General features: G+C 36.0%; 3 protein-coding genes across 3 annotated transcripts; 1 reads left to right on the top strand and 2 right to left on the bottom strand.

The window, feature by feature from the left end:
• Positions 1–242: 242 nt before the first annotated feature.
• Positions 243–8,852, top strand: LOC120001580 (sporulation protein RMD1). The gene is made up of 7 exons (XM_038849959.1): positions 243–810; positions 1,878–1,989; positions 3,436–3,595; positions 5,013–5,161; positions 6,278–6,429; positions 7,982–8,096; positions 8,408–8,852. The coding sequence occupies exons 1-7, from the start codon at positions 515–517 to the stop codon at positions 8,546–8,548; spliced, it is 1,125 nt and encodes a 374-aa protein (XP_038705887.1). The 5' UTR covers positions 243–514; the 3' UTR covers positions 8,549–8,852.
• Positions 8,853–9,625: 773 nt separating this feature from the next.
• LOC120001657 (uncharacterized protein At5g01610) lies at positions 9,626–11,810 on the bottom strand. Its single transcript, XM_038850075.1, has 3 exons — positions 11,617–11,810; positions 11,009–11,063; positions 9,626–10,241 (listed from the first exon to the last, which is right to left on the bottom strand). The coding sequence occupies exons 1-3, from the start codon at positions 11,716–11,718 to the stop codon at positions 9,862–9,864; spliced, it is 537 nt and encodes a 178-aa protein (XP_038706003.1). The 5' UTR covers positions 11,719–11,810; the 3' UTR covers positions 9,626–9,861.
• Positions 11,811–13,673: 1,863 nt separating this feature from the next.
• On the bottom strand, positions 13,674–18,192 carry LOC120001679 (chorismate mutase 3, chloroplastic-like). Its single transcript, XM_038850099.1, has 6 exons — positions 17,954–18,192; positions 16,113–16,335; positions 15,940–16,026; positions 15,463–15,606; positions 14,168–14,260; positions 13,674–14,045 (listed from the first exon to the last, which is right to left on the bottom strand). Exons 1-6 carry the CDS (start codon positions 18,115–18,117, stop codon positions 13,809–13,811), a joined length of 948 nt encoding a protein of 315 aa, XP_038706027.1. The 5' UTR covers positions 18,118–18,192; the 3' UTR covers positions 13,674–13,808.
• Between the last annotated feature and the right edge of the window lie 321 nt (positions 18,193–18,513).

Genomic DNA, 18,513 nt, shown 5'->3' with positions numbered 1-18,513 from the left:
AAAATTAAACATAAAATTTTTTTAAAGTGATTGGAGAAATGAATATTTTAAATTATGAAGGATGGTTTAGAAGAGTTGACCTAGAGTATTGTTGAATTATGATTATGTAAAATTATAAAATAACTCATTTTATTGTATTTTAGAGAGAGTATTTTAAGAATTTGTTTAAGGGAGTTGCCAGAGGGCGCACTAACCAAACCTCCTCAATTTATTTGTTGATCCGCGACTAATTTGGCCGCATGGCCCTCAACTTACCAAGCGTAAATTTTGTTTGACTTGAAAGAAGTGGTTGAACGGCGGTCAAACCCAAACCGAACTGCTGCGCGAGCATAAAGCTTTATTGGGCATGCTGCATTTCAACGTGGCGGACAAATTCATCTCCACAGACGTGGGGAGTGGAAGAGAGGCGGGCAAATCCCCAATTCTATAGGACGAAGAAACCCAAAGCAATACAAGTGAGCCCTGAAACACACAAGGGTTCAACACTTCCCGATTACCTCTTTATCTTCATTGAATGGGTAGATGGCGTGCTGCTGCTATCCTCTTCAATCGCACAATCTTCACAACGACAGCTTCCAATGGATCTCCCTCTGTTTGCTTGCCCCAACCCCTCCATATCTCACCTACTCTCCATCGTATTTTCATTTTCAGATCGTTTTCTGCTGTCCCAAATCGTGTACCGGTTTATAACAGCGATCCTGATTATGGGTCTAATGATTTCTATCTTGACAACTATGGGTTGTGTCGGGTGCCCAAACAAGAAGAGGAGACAGGGAAGATCCCCGTCAAGGCTTACTTTCTTTCTACGAGGTTGGCTTCTCAGACAACACTTTTCTACAATACCTGAAGCGTTGTGTTTGCGTGGTTTTTTCATTTAATTTATTTTTTAGAGACAAATTTGTCTGCAATTTAAGCTACTTATGGAGATTTTATTTATTGCGTTGAAGGTCCAAAATTGAACCCGGATTGTCAATTACTAAAGATTTTTTTTTTTCCACTCACATTGTAGTTTTGATACTGGAAATCTATCTTCATTAATTCGTATGGCTAATTGAATAGCTGTTGTAATTCGTGGATACTATTTAATATGGTTTTGAAAGTCTTTATTATGAAGCTTAATTACATTTTCTAGGGTGTGACTGTACCATCGCTTTTGCATTATTGTAGTACTTGTCTACTATATAGTTTGAGCCGCTGTTATTTAAAATTTGAATTCTTTTGTTCTTGCTTGCTTCTCTTTCTCCCTCTAATATCAGCATACCACCATTTTGAGCTTACTTCCATTTCTCTTTTTGGTGTGCATTTATATTGTGAGCCTTAATAGGTTGATTTGATTCAAAATTCTTACTTGTAATAGCTCCATAGTTTTTGGGTGCATTTTTTCCTTTGAAAGATATAAACTTTGGGTCTTGGTGTCATGTATAATGTTAAATGGTAAACTGCCCAGTGCAAGTGCATAGATATATGTATTTAGAGCTTCAGTTCTTAGTGAATTTGTTGTTAAAACTTTACTGTTGCATAAACACCGTTATTTTAATATTCTTAACTTATTTAGAGTCTGCATGAATGATGAGATCTGGGTGGTTGGGCTGATCTTTCAGCTAACGGAAATCCTTTATTATTTTTGAATGAATTTTTTTTTTATTGCTGGGCACCAAGGGGTACCAACCTGACAATATAAGTCAGTAAAAAATGGAAAAGACAGAACTATGATACAAGTAGTTATTGTAGCTTGATTTAAGATCTTCAATTTCCCTTTATATGATATTTTCTCATCTTGGCTTTGCTTTAGATCTTTCTCTGTTACTTTCAACTGGCTACACGATCTTGCTATTGTTCTTGCTGATTTGGTTTGCTCAGATATATAATTTTTGCAGTATCAATTTGAAGAGTATGCAAGCTGAGAATCTAGCCAATGTTGTTCCTCCTACCTCCCGCTCAGCAAATTATGTTGCACTGAGATATTACAATATTTCTTCAGGAATCTCTGTAAGATGATCAAGAAGCAATATCATTCTTTTAATTAGTTGAAGTTCCTATTATTATTATTATTTATTTATTTATTTTCAGTTTTACAGTCTTTGTTTCCGGTCATGCATTCTCATTTATGGGAACCAAACATTGCCAAGGTTGATAGCATTTGTGCATTATATATCATTATCACATTCCTTTTTCCAAACTTCAACCAAATTATGGAAGGTTGGAAATGTTTTTTAATCTTTCTGATTATCATTCTGCTTTATTCAAGTTAAACCTCACTACAGTAAGTGGTTACTTTGAGATTCTTGTACTGCAAGAGAGAATGAACTTGACTATAGCAATCTTCTGTCAGAAACCGGCCAGTTGGCCTAAGAAGCCTCCCCTTACCCTTCCTTTCACAAAGAATTCCTTATTGGTCACCTATGAGGAATATTACTCTCACAAAGAAGTTTTGAAAACCATTGTGTTGAGGATCTGGTTAAGAATCCCACAACAAAAAAATTAAATCCAATTGAAGTACCAACGAACAAAATAAAATATAGTTTTAATTGATAGAATTCACGGAATTGAACCCTAATACAATTGCTAGTGTAAAAAGCGCAGAATGGATCTACTCTAGGTCTCTAGCTCAAGCCTATTCGAGCAAGAATACCCCAAAGAGTGGAATAAATCTAGTATAGAACACATAGAATAGTTCTATCATAGCCCAAGCAAATCAAAGCAAAGAGTGATTTGAGAGCCGATTACAGTGGGGATAAACCCTAGGCAAAGCCTCCAACTATTCTTTGAATTCTCCAATCCATATTAAAACAACTACATAAACTTATATATAAAGACATCAACCCTGAACTAAACTAAGAAACACACTCCAATTAGTTTACTTAAATAAGGATTCCTAAACAAACTATAGGGAGTTGACTAAACTTAAATAAGTATTCTTAATTATCTTTCTCACTCCCACTATTCTCATCACATTCTTAGTCTCAAATTAAGCAGTTTAAGATACTTTGTCTTAAGATTTTTTAAAACTGATCCTGCATGTTTCTTAGCCTCTTAGGAATAGTTTTTTGACCCTGAATTTGTGGTTTCGTTTTGTTATCCAATTTTAAGGTTTATTAGAGATTCAGAAGGAAAAATTTCTATCCGGATATTCGACCATACTCTGAAATTTTCGTACCTGTTTTAATGACTGTCCTTTGCTGTTGAGAACTACTTAAATAAACCAATGCTTTATCTTTGGTTCAGCACTTCAGCCCCATGCATTTTGACTGAAATCTTTGTCAAGTTGGTTGGTCTATGGACAAGATATAGGCTTGTGATGCTGCATGCAAGGGATTTTAGTTGGTTTTGTATCAAAATTCTGATGAGGAAGTCTTTCAAAGTTTAGTTAATACAATTTTTCTGCTTGCTAGTTTTTCCATTTCCTTGAAAATAACCTTTGTGCTTTGGTTTCAGGCTCTTGGAGTCAAAGAATACGTGAGCAACCATCAGTACATGGTCGTATTTCAATATGGGTCTGCTGTTCTGTTTAATATTGATGATGATGAAGTTGAATCTTATCTGGACATGGTCAGAAGACATGCTTTTGGGTTGCTTCCAGAGATGAGGAAAGATGGTAAACTTCATTTGAAAAATCTTGTATTCCATCAACTGCCTTTTGCTCCTCTTAATTATGTCCAGCCTGTAAAATTTAGTTTATTATATGTATTTAACATTGATTTATTTATACATCATACCTTAAAATATGTGAGATGAGTATCGGTGAGCTTGTTATGGAACCGATCTCTTCTGTTCTGTGTTTTGATATGTATACTTTTTTTGGGTAAGTTTTTGAGATGTATACTCTAAGTGCAAGTATGTAAAATAACAGTGTTGAAGGTAGCATTGGATTTGATCGCACTAGGTGTTGTGTCAATATGCCAAGAGAAAAATGAAGTGTACGCATGTTAAAGGTTACCTAGATGGTGTTCTAGTTATGCTTTTCTCCCACTTTGTTTCTGAGCAGTGATGTACATGATCGAACGCTGTTTCTGAGCAGTGATGTACATTATGGAACGCTGTCACTTTCCCCATTGGACGGGATTAGATACCACGTAGTTACATGTCTTTAAGGAAAAGTTTTGTTGTTATGTTTTTTCATGTATCTTTCAGATATGGTCACTTAAGATAATGAAACTCAAATATTGTAGGGATATCCTGATTTATTTGCCATGCAGCAATTTAGTAGTATAGTTGATGACGAGACTGGGATGGATGGTGTATTTTTGAATGCGAAGAAGAATTTATTGACAAAGGGCACCAAGTGGGTGCTAGCCGAATACAATGAAGTGGCTAAAAAAAATATAGTTGATGCAGGAAGCCATTAATTTTGTTTTTCTTTTTTATTTGTTCTTCTTAAGAGTTAAGGAATCCTTTGTGGAGAACGTTTCCCTTTTAGTTAGGTCCTTTTCTTAAGTCATATTTGTCTAGGTCAACAAGCGAGCATGTGGCCCAGTGGTAGAGTTGCAGGGGTACAACCTAGAGGTTACAACTTACAAGTTCAATTCCTGAAAATAGTCTTTCCTAGTTATTATGCGGGGGTATGGCCTATGTATATTTTGCTTGTCCCCGACCCCGATGGGCGGGGAGCCTTGTGCACAAAAGTTGTTTACCTTTTTTATATTTGTCTAGGTTAGTGAGGTTTAGGAATCCTAATGTTTCCTTAAGCCGATGTTTGTTTATTTGAACCTTTCAATGACTTTGTTAAGCTGGTCTTGGCATGTTCTCTTGTGGTTTCATGCTTTTGACTAGCCGCAATTTATTGCGTAGTGCATGAAGCCACAAGAAGTGAAAACGGAATGTCCTCTTCTTCCTTTTGTATGCCATTTAAAATTATTACGTGTTTTGTATATCAATATACACTCAGACTGAATATGATTATGTAAGGTTCCATGTCTGTCAGCTTTTTTGTTACGTACCTTTTCAGAGCGCATTGCAGAAATTGTTGCATTCCTATCAATATTCTTTGCTTCTAATTTTTTTTTGTGAATTAGATTATGCAATAAAAGAGAAACCGTTGCTGGTTGAGGACATGCAAGGGGGCCCAGACTACATAGTTCTCAGAGCTTTGGATATTGACGGTATACGCATCATTGGAAGTGTGCTTGGCCAAAGCATTGCTTTGGACTACTTTGTCTCACAGGTTATAATGATATCTTTGCCGAAATTCGAGGATTTATTTATGTAAACTTCCTTATACTTCTTTGGTTGATCCTTCTCCCCACCCCTTTTACCATGTTGGGAACTCCTTTCAGATGAGAGGAGGCAAATAGCTTGTTTCTCGTCTACTTTTGACTGAAAATGTACTCACAGGAAAAGGAAGGAGTGTACTATACACGTGGACTTAAGTCCTGTGTTGACAGGTCACCAAACCTTTTCTGTTTATTAGTCAGCATAGCAACCACATTAGTTTCTTGTTAAGGTTTTTTGGTGCCTTTTAGGTAACAAAACCAAAAACTGATTATGTTTTTATTGTTATTTGAAAGCTGTTTATTTTAATTAACTTGCCCGGTTAAATTGTTTTATTTTCTTTATGCATAAAATTTCTAACAGAACTACAACCACATTGATTAATAAAAAGGGAAGGGTATTTGAAGGCTCCGGGACTTTAATGGGAAACATTTTAGATAGTTGGTTCTACACTCTAAGATATCCTTTGATAACAAATTCAATGTTTTTTAGGGCCTTTTAGCCTTAGGTACCAAAACCAAAAACTGATTATGTTTTTATTGTTATTTGAAAGCTGTTTATTTTAATTAACTTGCCTGGTTAAATTGTTTTATTTTCTTTATACATAAAATTTCTAACAGAACTACAACCACATTGATTAATAAAAAGGGAAGGGTATTTCAAGGCTCCGGGACTTTAATGGGAAACATTTTAGATAGTTGGTTCAACACTCTAAGATCTGGTTTGATAACAAATTCAATGTTTGTAGCTTTTTAGATCCCTTCGATAGGACTTCAAGTTTGTTATGTGTTGCAAGTTTTTTTCTATATTTCCTCTGTATACAAAGCAGGTTATCGATTTTTTTAACATCGTAAAAATGAAAACAGAAAATAGAAACCACGACAATACCAAACACCACAGTAACTTAAGCCTTCGACTTGTCTCTTGTGTGGTTGTTTTGCGTATGCCAATTTTCTAATGGCTCATGTCACTTTAATGCAAATACCATGCTGCAAGGTCAATTTAATGGAGACAGAATTTTGGATTTTTTTTTGTAATAATAACCTCTTTTGGTCTCTCTCATTCTCAGGTTGATGGTATGGTTGAAGAGTTTGCTGCTATAAATCGCGCAATGGAGAAAAGTGGTACGTTTGCAATGGATCGGAAGAAGCTCCTTCAACTTGTTGGGAAGGCTAATTCAAATCTAGCTGATGTGATCCTCAAAGTTGGACTTTTTGAGAGGTAATCCGAAATCCTGTTATTTTCAGTACTTCTTTCAATGGATATGTGTTGCGACTCTTTGCATATTCCTAGAGTATTATGCATCCTATGTTAGCTAACCTTTTGGGGCCACCTTTCTGGATTTATCCTGGCAAGTGTCTGGATCCTTTTGGGGAGGGAAGCTGGTTCTCTGAGACCGGAATTATGTGGTTCTCAGCCCTGGATATCTAGTTAGCACCCCAAAAGTTCCATTTTAATGGAAATCTCATGGACTACAAAAGAATAATAAATTTTCAAACTCAATAGAGAACATGAGTATACTACTAATACGCAGCGGTGTCTTTAGATATTGGTATTTGATAAAGAGGTTCTTAACAGTATTTCATTGGTTGGGCATCAATAGAACACGTGCAACAAGAACCAATTTCAGCTCTATAGGATACATTCCAAAATATTGGAAGAATCTCATTTTCCTAGTTACGAGTCTTTCGACTTGGAAGTGGGGTGATTATCTTCGAAATCCAGCTGAAAGAAAGGGCAGAACGAACCTTTAACTGAATTTCCTAGTCTCACAACAGAACTGCCCATGATGCATTGGGTTCTACTGACGCTAATACAGTCTGTGTTGTGTAAAACTGTTGATTTTAACTTATGTCCATGGGATGAAGGGCCTGTAATTTTTATTATCTTGGACCGTGTTAAGATTGCAACTAGATGTAGGAGTGGGGCTCATTGACTTCCCTGCTAGTGTCAGTTTCGGCTTCAAATTTTATATCTTGTCCGACAGACCCCTCTTGGATCAAATTGTTAAGTAAATCACTAGGTTAATTTTTAGCAACATGGTAATTGGATAACTTCCAAAATATGATATATTGAAACTTTATCCGCCATTGTGATCTACTGGTAGGGCATGGTAAGACCGTAGGGGTGGTTACCACACACCTTTTGTCAACATTTTTACATTCATTTTTCGTGCTCTTCGGTCTTTCTTGGGTGTTTTTTAGTTCGCTTGTAGTCCAGTACTCTTCTTCTCTTGTTGGGGTTCACTTTCTTACTGGGCCTTAATAACAAATCTCTTTTTCACTAACAACAATGTGCATTTAAAAATATACATGTTGATGCTGTATGTGCATATATGATTAAAGTCTAGGTGCTGATTAGTATCTTAACAGAATGATAAAAGGAAGTAGTTTAATGGTCTGTAGTTGACCCCAACTCCTTTGGATTCAGGCTCTTTGAATTGAATTGAACTGTCTTTGAATTGAATTGAACTGTCTTTGGATCCACCTTTGCCTCAATTATGCGCTAAATACTGGATGAGCTTGCCCTTAAGGCTTTGGATTGGCTCATCATGTTTGATTAAAGCTGCCTCTTGTGATTGCCATTGGTTGACTTAGATATTATTGGAATGAATTTCCACTTTGGCTGAAACATTATCTGGAAAACCTCGAAAGCTGTTTCCTTTAATATTGTTTGGTTTGAGTGATGGCATCTAGATTTCATCTTTTAGATTTACAGATGTGAATCTCATCTCCTAATAGGCTAATACCATATCAACCATTGTTCCATCCAGATCAGAAATTGCCTGGAGGGAAGCGAAATATGCTCAAATATATGAGTATCTTCGTGAGGAGTTTGAGGTGAACCAACGGTTTGGGAATCTGGATATCAAACTGAAGTTTGTGGAGGTATATTTCTGCTCTGTCATCGCTTAAAAGTGCATATGTTTATTCAAGCAAAATGATGCAACTCGTAGACTTTCATATCAATTCACCAAGCAACATTATAGCTCATGGTTGATTACCTTATGATACGTATCCAAGATTTACTATCTCCACAATAACGCTGGCCATCATTGGTCGTAATGTTGAACGATTATCAAGTAATATTGTTACTCCTAGAGTATCATGGCAGTAGAAGCTAATGGTGTAAAGATTCTGTATTGTCTTTCCTATTGCGCTTCAGTTATCTAAATTGTAACTTTTCTTCTTTGCTGCAGCACAACATTCGTTTATTTCATGAAGTTATTCAAAACAGACGATCAGATCTTCTGGAATGGTGCATCATTTTCCTTTTGACAGTTGAGAATGTCATATCATTATACGAGATCATCCGAGAATCGGGTGCAGTTACTTTTTGAGTTAGGCCATTAACGAGGGAAGTTAGGAACAACAATTGACAAGATTCAATTACACAGAGCAAACTTATCATACTGGTGTAATATAATAAAGCATCATGTTCTACATAGGGAACCATTGTTCCCTGATTCATTAATTTTTGAAGCATTTTTATTTACAGGTGATGAGGATGACTTATCGTGCCTTAATGATATGTCTATGGCTACAATTTGAATGGTTGACCATGTGATGTATTTAGTTTCAATGTAGTGGAATTGTAATAGGAATTCTATTACGCATAATCATAAGAAAAAGTTTTGACAGGTATTATTGCGATTACAAATTTTATAATATGTCAAGTTTTGGTAATGTGGTTATTAAAAATAAAAAAAAATTAAAATTAAACCAAACATTATCATGTTATGTGAACACAATTACCAATACAAGGATAATCAATCGCGCGTGTGTATAGTGTTAAATGGATTCTGCACTTGAGAAGCCCTTACTATTAGAATTGTCTTTGTTGGCATCAATCCTAATTTTGTCTCTGTGGACCGAGGAGAAAGGAAGCTCAGCGGGAAGAGAGATTGTACCATGAGATAGTATGGTGGACTAGTGGCATCTGTTTTTGTTATTTTGTTTGACTAAACCCTAACAATTCCATGGAACCAGATGTGTATTGCACTTCTCCCATGCTGGACGTTCCTCTTCAAGCATCAAATTTCAAATTAGCCTAACGGAGAAGGAAATGATGACAGTTAGGTTTTCTAATGCATACTCGAACATAATATGTATGCCACGTCCATAAACAGGAAATTTGTCCTTTAAAGGCAAGACTCAAGATTATGTAAATTCTCTTCACTGGCATTTGAAGTTCTTGACCATAACATAAATGTATCACTTAACAACGCAGTAGCAGTTCCCACACAAAACTCATGTCCAGCATGCCCATTAGGTTCGTATATTCAATGTCGAGCGAACGGGGTCCATCAGGTTCATATATTCAACGTGAAGTGGGCTGAATTGACTACCCGAGTTTAGAACTCGTTCAACTGTCCGGTGGACATGTTGAACTGGGAAATTCTCCATTACAAAACAAGTTCATTAAAATCGGTTCCTTTATTGGAAAAATAAAAAATGCTCGACCCAGGGAAAGTACAAGAACAAGCTGCAAAATTAAATCTTAATTTGCATTGCACAAAAACTTTCATATATAAGCCTCAGACACAATGACTTTTGACGAAAGAAATGCAACTTGAATGCTTTCCCAAGCAAAAACCTACTAATAGCCTCGGTCATCTACCCAATGATGATAATAATGTGCAGTTTTTTATGATTAAAATTCTTCTACCCTGAGAGCATCCTGAGGAATTTCATATGCGGTTTTAGGCCTCGACTTCTTTACACCAGCAGTAAACCACACCTTATCAGACTTGTAGCTCTCAACTGCCACACTTGTAACCTTAACCCATACTAGGACCTTTGTCTTCATTCCTTCTATACCTGTAAGTTTTCCTCTCAAAAGAATTCCTTTCACTCGAGTTGCATACCTTATGACTGAGGAGTCCTTGAAGCTAATTTCGCACGGAGAGGACAAGTATACAACTAGCTTGGCCTTGGATTCATCAAATTCATAGCAGGTTATGTTCTCGGGAAAGAGGCCTGGAGGCAAGTTGTGCTCTCGAAGCAGATCTGGCAAGGATTTCAGCGGTTTTCCTAAAGAACAAAGTTGTAAGTAAGCATCTTATAATGCATCAATGTGACTTTAAAAGTTGAAATTTATACAAATAAAAAAATAGATTAATTTCAACTGATATAATTTAAAGCAATACGAAAGTAAAAATCTTATAGCAAAAATAGTTTAAGAGAAGTCACATTTATATAAGTAAATTTGAATCTGTCCTGTCGGGATTTTACATACGAAGATGACCAACAAATGAAGAACACACATCAACTACGAACAATATTGTTTAAGCAGTAGAGAAGTAAAATTGAAGCCATCATGGGGAATTCTACATATCGAAGAGAGCTAAGAAATTACTAATATTCATGAACTGTAATGGATTGTTGCGTGGGTGAATGAATTTTGAAATTTTATTTTCAGATCTAGATGATAAAACGATTGGGTCTGAAATCTAAGCATAGTGGTTGATGTATCATGCCAGGACAAAGGGACAATGGGACATTGAATGTCATGGCTCGAATAATCCCATGAACTTATGTGCAGAATCATAACAACATATATCAAACTGATTCCTTTTAAACTACAAATGATGGCCCAAAACACTATCAGTTGAATCATACGACAATATTGATGGAAGTTCTTAGCTATCTTCCATCCGAGGAGTATATGAAAGAAGTAAGGTGTCGGAAAACAGTCCGTAAGACATTGAAATGGGAAATTACGTTATACTCTGATAAGAAATGAGCTACAACAATTGCTAATCAATTTAGCTGACATAAACATCATTGGCCATATGTACCTTTCAACTTGTTGAAAATCCATTTCGCCTTGTCTTCAACAGTACTTGAAAATTTCTGCAAAAATAAGCAAGAGAAGGAAAGGAGCAAAATTAGGCCTGGATACAAATATTTGCTCAGTGAACCCGACAACCACATAAACAGAGAAAAAGAAAGAGAAGAAATCAAGAAACTAATTGTCTATTTGATGTGAAACGGCTCCTTTGTTAATTGATTGAACAATGACATATTATACAGGAAAAAACTCAATTAGATCTGCTGCAATACAACCGAAAGAAGACCTTATCCCCACTAATTAACAGATTGGGTGTTATCAATTCCTTCATTGTATTTCTCTCCTTTTCAACAACCAATTTTCAAAAATGAAAAAAAAAAATACAAGGTAAATTGAGATCTTCCAATTTAGCAAAATCCATGGATCCGTACAAAATTAGCATGAACAATGAACATAAGAGTACAACTCAATTAAACCCACATTCCACAAATCATGCCTAGTAACAAAATCCAAAAAAAGAAAATCGAAGTTAAGAACGCAGAGCACAAAGGGTAAATCTAACAGGTACAAAAGAAGAAGAATAAAACATCACAAATGAACAAAATCTTCACTTACATTGATATCTCCACTTATGTTAGAGAGCTCTTCTTTGGCTTTCTTTGAGATCCACAGACCCCCAACTTTCAAGCTACCCACTTTCGTCAATGCCTTCTCCATTTCTCTCCCTCTCTCGCTCGCTCGCTCGCACTAGTCCTCTGGTTCTGGCCAGAGAAGTATTGATATCACATACGCATGAAGACAAAATGCTGCTCTTTACTGTGGAAAATAGGCTGGATAGCGGCGGCTCACCTTTCTAGAGGTGGCATTTAAAATTCGGTGAAGGGCGTTTTGGTAAATCGACTAAGTAGTAGCTTTAAATTTCACAGATTTTCTCCGGATTTGTTGTTTTTCAGGTATAAGGTGTGACCACTGACCTGCTTATTAACAAGATATCATGTTTTCTTTAAATAAAATTAATTTTTTTTAAAAATTATTGGACTAAAACATTAATCTAAGAAAGAAAGAAGTTTTTAGTTACATCCGAGTCACTGGTTAGAGTAGTAAAAAAATTGTGTCCACGATCGATTTTTGACATAAATTTAACCAACCGATCGATTTGTTATTAATGGTTTGGTCGATTTTTCAGTTATTCGGTCGATCCTCACTAACATATGTTTAATAATAACCGTCCACTCAATCGATTCGCTTTGTCACTGTTTTTTGGGACAACTTTAATGAAAATGGTTTCTATCACCCTGATGATTAGGGTTCAAATCCTCCTCATTTTTTTTTATTTGACAAAAAAGAATAAAATACAATTTTTGTTGGAATTTAGAGAATTCGAGTACTAATCCCAACATTCAATTTGAGATAGAAGGCAATTTATCTCCAATTAAATGTTGGGATTAGAAGAATTTGAATTCCCAATTGTTTTTTGTATTTCAATGCTTAGATAAACCATTGGTTTGTGTTTATCTCTACAGTAAATTAAGGTGGGAAAAAACATTATTCAAAAGTTATTTTCTAAAACTTGTTGTGTAAAATATTCAAAATTTTCAATAAAAAACTCAAGACTTATTTCAACGAAAGCAAACATTCTGTAGAAGAGAATAGACACCATGGCAAAAAAGAGAGAGGAGAAAACCAACCTATTAAAAAAAATTTGAAAAGCAAACAACTTTTAAAATAATAAAAAGATGGCTAAAGTATTGATCAAGATAGAAAAAGAAACGAGAGTCACGAGTAGCTCAGACAATATTCATATGTCGACAAAAGATAAATGTTCCAACAATTGAGATCTCAATTAATGAGATGTATGGACGAAAATTAAAGTACATGTATATGTGATGGACTCCACATGCACTTTAGATGCTGTCTATACACCTCTCTATAATTGAGATAACTAGGCTCCTAGTTGCTGAGAAGTCTAGCACAACTATTCATGCATGTGATATCTCATAGAGGTCTCGAGTTCAAGCCTCTTCCATCCCTTTTCCTTGTACTAAAAAAAAAGATAGAAAAAGAAATAAATGAATAAAAATCTCTTTTCAAATTTAGGGTGTGAACTGCTTGTGATAGTCTAGTTGGTTAATTCTCGACTTAGGGTTTATGATGCCTGAGGTCACAAGTTCAAACCAACAAACGGGGATATTTTCTTGGGATATTTTCTTGTGTAATCCTTATTTCGTGAACTTGTCCCACTTCCAGGCCCCTACCCACATGAATTTCGACCAGTCTTACCCGTCAACAACATAGTGCAAATTGTTATGACGACTCAAGGTTTACATTAATGCAACTGTTCGAAGGGTATGTTGAAGTGAGTGCTTTCCTCAATTATCCAAAAAAAAAAAGTGTAGAAATGCTTAACATCCACGCATTGTATTGACTATTGAGGTGCACCCTCACATGGTGGGGTTAAAGGCAATGCATTTTCCAGCTCAAAAGCTGATGATGACAAGTTGACAACCACCATCCCTCAACACACCAAAAACAAAGACATGAAACCTTAACCGATGATGACAACCATCGTTCATGCCTTACCATGTATAATATGTCCAGCTAACTTTCTTCCAGCAGGCTTCAGAAGATCTAATTCACAAGCATTTGTTGTTGCTTGTCAGCATAGGAAGATGGAAAAATGAGATGTAAAGCTAGAGGGAAAATATTTACGTCTATCACAAACATGTTTTAAGCCTGTAATGTTATTGGTAAATAAATTCCTGAAAATTACTTGTGCAACACCAATGACATGCAGAGAACATTTTCCATCAATCAAGCCTTCTCAATAAGTATTCAACTTGAACATCCTTAGTAAGAGGCATGATCCAAACCCCATATAGATCGGCAACTATGCTCGGCTTGATTCTGTATACAGGGTCAGGTGCATCTTCCTCTTTGTTGATCGTTATGTCCTGGCCAAACAGTTTCGCTTTCATCTCTACTCTGTTCTTAACGTCTGTTTCCACATTTTCATATGTCACCAACCTCATCAATTGATCCCGGTCCTGTAAAACCCACATTTCCGACGCAAACAAATGACAAAGTGAAACCTTGTGATCGTTGGAGAGGACATAACAGGGGAAAGAAAAAGAGGGGATTGAGAAAGAGGGGTGAAAAAAACTATAACCTGAGCTTTAATTGCAGGCTCGTAAACAGCGGGAGATTCTCGAAACTTAGCCTCTGCTACAAATTTGCCATAGTGGATTCTCTTGGATAGTGACTGCAATAGGTCCAATTAGTAGAAACAAAGCAAAATTTTGCGGACAAACATGTCGCTACAGTAGAGAAAAGAAAAAGAAAAAGGAAAGAGAAAAAAGCCCATCGAAGCAGAAGTCAACATTATGTTTGTCACTAGCAGATAATGACAGGTATACTAAAAGTGCAGTCATGCAGGTACAAGCACGTTGGTTCACCCAGAAGAGAAGCTCGTGAACCAAGTCACAGAATTGAGAGGCAACATATGCAGACCCTTTGCAAAGGCTGAGGCGTACTATGCAGACCTTTAGTTTAGAAGCATATCAAAAATCCACCCTCACAAATAAAATATCAGTGAGCAATGGGCAAATACAGAAAATTTAGTTTTGAATTCACGACACATTCAGTTACTTCATGCCTGCAGATAATACTTGCTATGGCAAAGAGGTTAGCAGATGTCACACTCAAAGCAACTATTAAATAAAAATCTTTATCGCAGTCTAAAACATAAGCTACAACCTTTGCTGGAAGATATGCCCTAATAAAAAAAAAAAATAGTTCTTTTGATTAAAGTACACCAAGAAAACATCGCTGAAACTTCATCTGTGCTAGATGTATGAGAACGATGACTCGCAAAAAAAACAAAAAGTTCTTTTGAGAATTGCCGTGTCCGTGTCAGTGCTTCACAATTGACTCTAGTTTCATTTCATATCATAAGCAACCAAACATGACACATTTATCTATGAAAAAATTGTCGACATCAGGATAGTTTTTTGAACTTAATTCCTATAGAATTAAAAGATAAAAAATTTCTGAAAATTCAAATGCAGGATCAGCATCAGAGAAATATTCCTCAACCAAAACTGTGATTAACGAGTCCACCATGTAAACATTTCTGGAGCTGGAAGCAAACTCTTTTGAGCATCTGTCAGTAAGGTATTGCTGATTATACCTGGGCTACACCAAGTGATCATTGTAGCCTATCCCTTTCAAAAGTAGTGAAAGGCATACTTTTTCTTTTTCAAAAGGAAAAAAGGAATTATTTTTCAATTATCAGACAAAGTAGCATCTTCATCATACAGAGGCACGCATTAGAATTTCAGTAAATAAACATGGAAATTACAGTATGAAGTGAAAACTCAAGAGGAGCAAAAACATCAAAAAGTCCAATTTATGGAATCTTAGAGTGGAAGCAGTTCAAATAAAGTAAATGTGTAAATAGCATACCTGCACGCAAATTGAATCGCAAACAGCAGTAGATCCATAGTTACCATCATCTCCTGCTCTGACCAACCTTGGAAGGAGATCTCTAAAATACATGTTCCAGACCTTGTCATTTATGTTAATTGAACTGGCACAGGGATGCAAAACCTAGGACCATAGTAGCAGTAACATCAAACAACTAGAAGGTGACATAAGTCACCACCAAAATCCAAAGGTTTGTAAGGTTGAGTTATATTCTTACAACATCAAAAATTTTAAATGATCGAAATGAAAGAGTTGATTCTTAAGTTAATCTAATGAGAAAAAAAAAATCACAGAACTTAATAAATGCAGAATGATTCAACTCTCCAAATTAAAATATTGAAAGAAAAACATTTGTCTAAGCAACTTAAGATGCATGAAAGAGTTCCATGACATTTATGCTGCAAGAATCTCTCTCTGCATATAGCAGAAACTAGCAATGCAAGTCTTGGCAATTACCTGAGGATACTGCAAAGGTGGAAGCATTGGCTCGGGTAAAAATGCTGGGAAGAATGGATGCTCATCTGGGCTCTTGTATCTGCCGAGCTGATTTACAAAAAGAAAGGGGTTAGAAAGCTTGTAATTTTTTATTTTTGTAATTTGTTTGACTTTGCCATTATAAATGAGATTACCCGGGCATGGAGTCTTTCAGTTTCCCTGACCATGTACTCGACCAAAGACCCAGAGAATCCTTCTGCGGAGAATGCATCATGGTCATATGTATCTTCATTGTAACAATACTTGGCCCTCTCCAACAGGCTGAATATTATGCTATCCTCTTGTCGGATTAATGAATGTCTTATACTGTCTAATTTCAGTCTACCGCTTTCGTCCACCCTTTTCTTCTTTGAATATCTGCAGGGCAGAAGATAATTTAATAAAATATTTTATTAACTCTTCAAGTAAAAATGACATCTAAAGCTGCCCAACTGTATACTTCACAATGGCACTACTCATTTGACACACGTATGGCTTTAAACAAATTCATTTATTATACTTTATCTTTGACTTCTGCATCACTTAGCTGATGGTATTTGCCTATTTGGTATTCTCAGACTCAAGAATTAAAAGGAAGTCCATTTGAAAGTCATTGGCAATAGAACTGTGTTGTCGCCACCTCTTGAATGCCCTGCTACAGGGAGTCACTGTCAAGTATAATATAAAATATTATATTATATTGAATGGGATAGCCATAGATTGCTCCTGCTGATTGGACCTACGTGAAAGGTGTTTCCAGCAATCCCGTACCACAAAGGCAGTCGAACTATATGTAGTTTTCTGGCCATCCAAGATTAAATTAATATGACGAACCTATGTAGAGATAAATAATCAGTGACCTCAAAAGTCCGAATTCTCAATTGTTTTTTGTCAAACACAGTGCATATAACTCCTGCGACCATCAAGGGGTTTAGGGAGGACAGGTATACTACACCAATGTTTGAACCTTCCTCATCTTTCAAGGAATCTAGAAATTTTGTAAAGGCAATACCAGAAAGGACATAAATCACTAGAGGAAATAAATATCAACAAGAAGTGTAGAGAACTGGATATCCACCATCTACCCTTTTTTATCCAAATTTCAGGCATCACATATGCATTCAGTAGGTAGAATCCTCTTTCTCTAACACTTATTGAATCTAAATTCTCTAACAATTGAGGGGCCGCCTTTCAGGCACTAGGGTTTGTATTTTTTTCACAGAACCTTGATTCATGTCCAAATAATGTCTGGGCCATGGCTCAATCCATAGTTGATTATTTTCTCTAAATTAAAATTTTAAGGACCACATAACCTATATACCAATATAACATTTCAAGTAAAATATGTTAAGCACTTAAACTTTAACCGATTCATTGTATTGGGGTTCACCACTTCGTCTAGTGGTAGAACACCCATTCCGCTGACTACTAGGTCATTGTTCTAAGTTCCCCTTTCTCCAAGTTGCTCCTATATGGAGAAAAAAAAACCCATTGAACCTAATCAATGGCTCATAAATTCTGTTCCATTTCCAGAAGCATTTCATCACAAACAACGCCTTCTATTGCCCGTTGATGCTATGCAGCTTCATGAATAATGTAATTTTTTTTTCTAACCTAGAGCTCTGACATTGAAGCATATTATGATACCCCATAAACATGATCTACCGACTAACATCGTTGTTCCAGGTAAACACAATTTCCAGAGATTATGCACAACCACAAAAACATCTATCATGGTGGCCAAGTCTTTACCGTACTAGAAAACAACAACAACAACAATACTGTTTTTTAAGCAGTCAGGGTAATATGACCCTTTAACATTTATAAATCATAACAAAATAAGAAATCCTCTCTCTTGTGTAATTCGTTCCACCAACATTCAACCAAAAATAAAGATGAGATCTTTCCCCACAAAAGGCCAGCAATCTTGCCGAGGCAGATGCTTGAAGGGGACGATATTCATTTAGTCCGAAATCAATGAGAATTCTTTGCTCACCTGATTGGAGAGGAGGCAGATGCTTGAAGGGGACGATATTCATTTAGTCCGAAATTAGTACGGGGGAATTTTACGGCAGTGGTTTTGGGGGCCCAACACGAATTGGGTCCCGAAGATTTTGCAGTGACGGCGGAGAAACCAATGTCCAGCAGCCTTGACTCCATGACGGTGGAGAGAGAGGAGGAAAGAGAAAAAACGCAACCGACAAAAATGTCTGAGCGGGTTTAGTAAACTTTCATGTCTGATACTAGGGCGCTGTTTGGCCCCTTAAAAGCTGATGTTTGGTGAAGGAAAAGGAGGTGTTAAAGCTGTTGAAAGAGTTGTGTAACGTTTGATTAATTAATTTCACTATTTACTCAATAAAGATTGATAAAATCACAATTTTTTAATTAAATTGTACTCTAAAATTATTTTGTGTGCATCCAAACACTTCTTTGGTCATAAAAATAATATAATTTATTAAAATTAAGTAAAATAATAATAATATAATTTAGTATGGTATGTTTTAGTTTATGATTTAAAAAAGTTTACAATATTTGTATTAAGAAAATATAAGTGCA

Source organism: Tripterygium wilfordii, chromosome 7, assembly GCF_013401445.1.
Source record: "Tripterygium wilfordii isolate XIE 37 chromosome 7, ASM1340144v1, whole genome shotgun sequence".
Classification (NCBI taxonomy): domain Eukaryota; kingdom Viridiplantae; phylum Streptophyta; class Magnoliopsida; order Celastrales; family Celastraceae; genus Tripterygium; species Tripterygium wilfordii.
The sequence above is the reverse complement of the archived record's forward strand: the minus strand, read 5'-3'. Positions and strand labels throughout refer to the sequence as shown.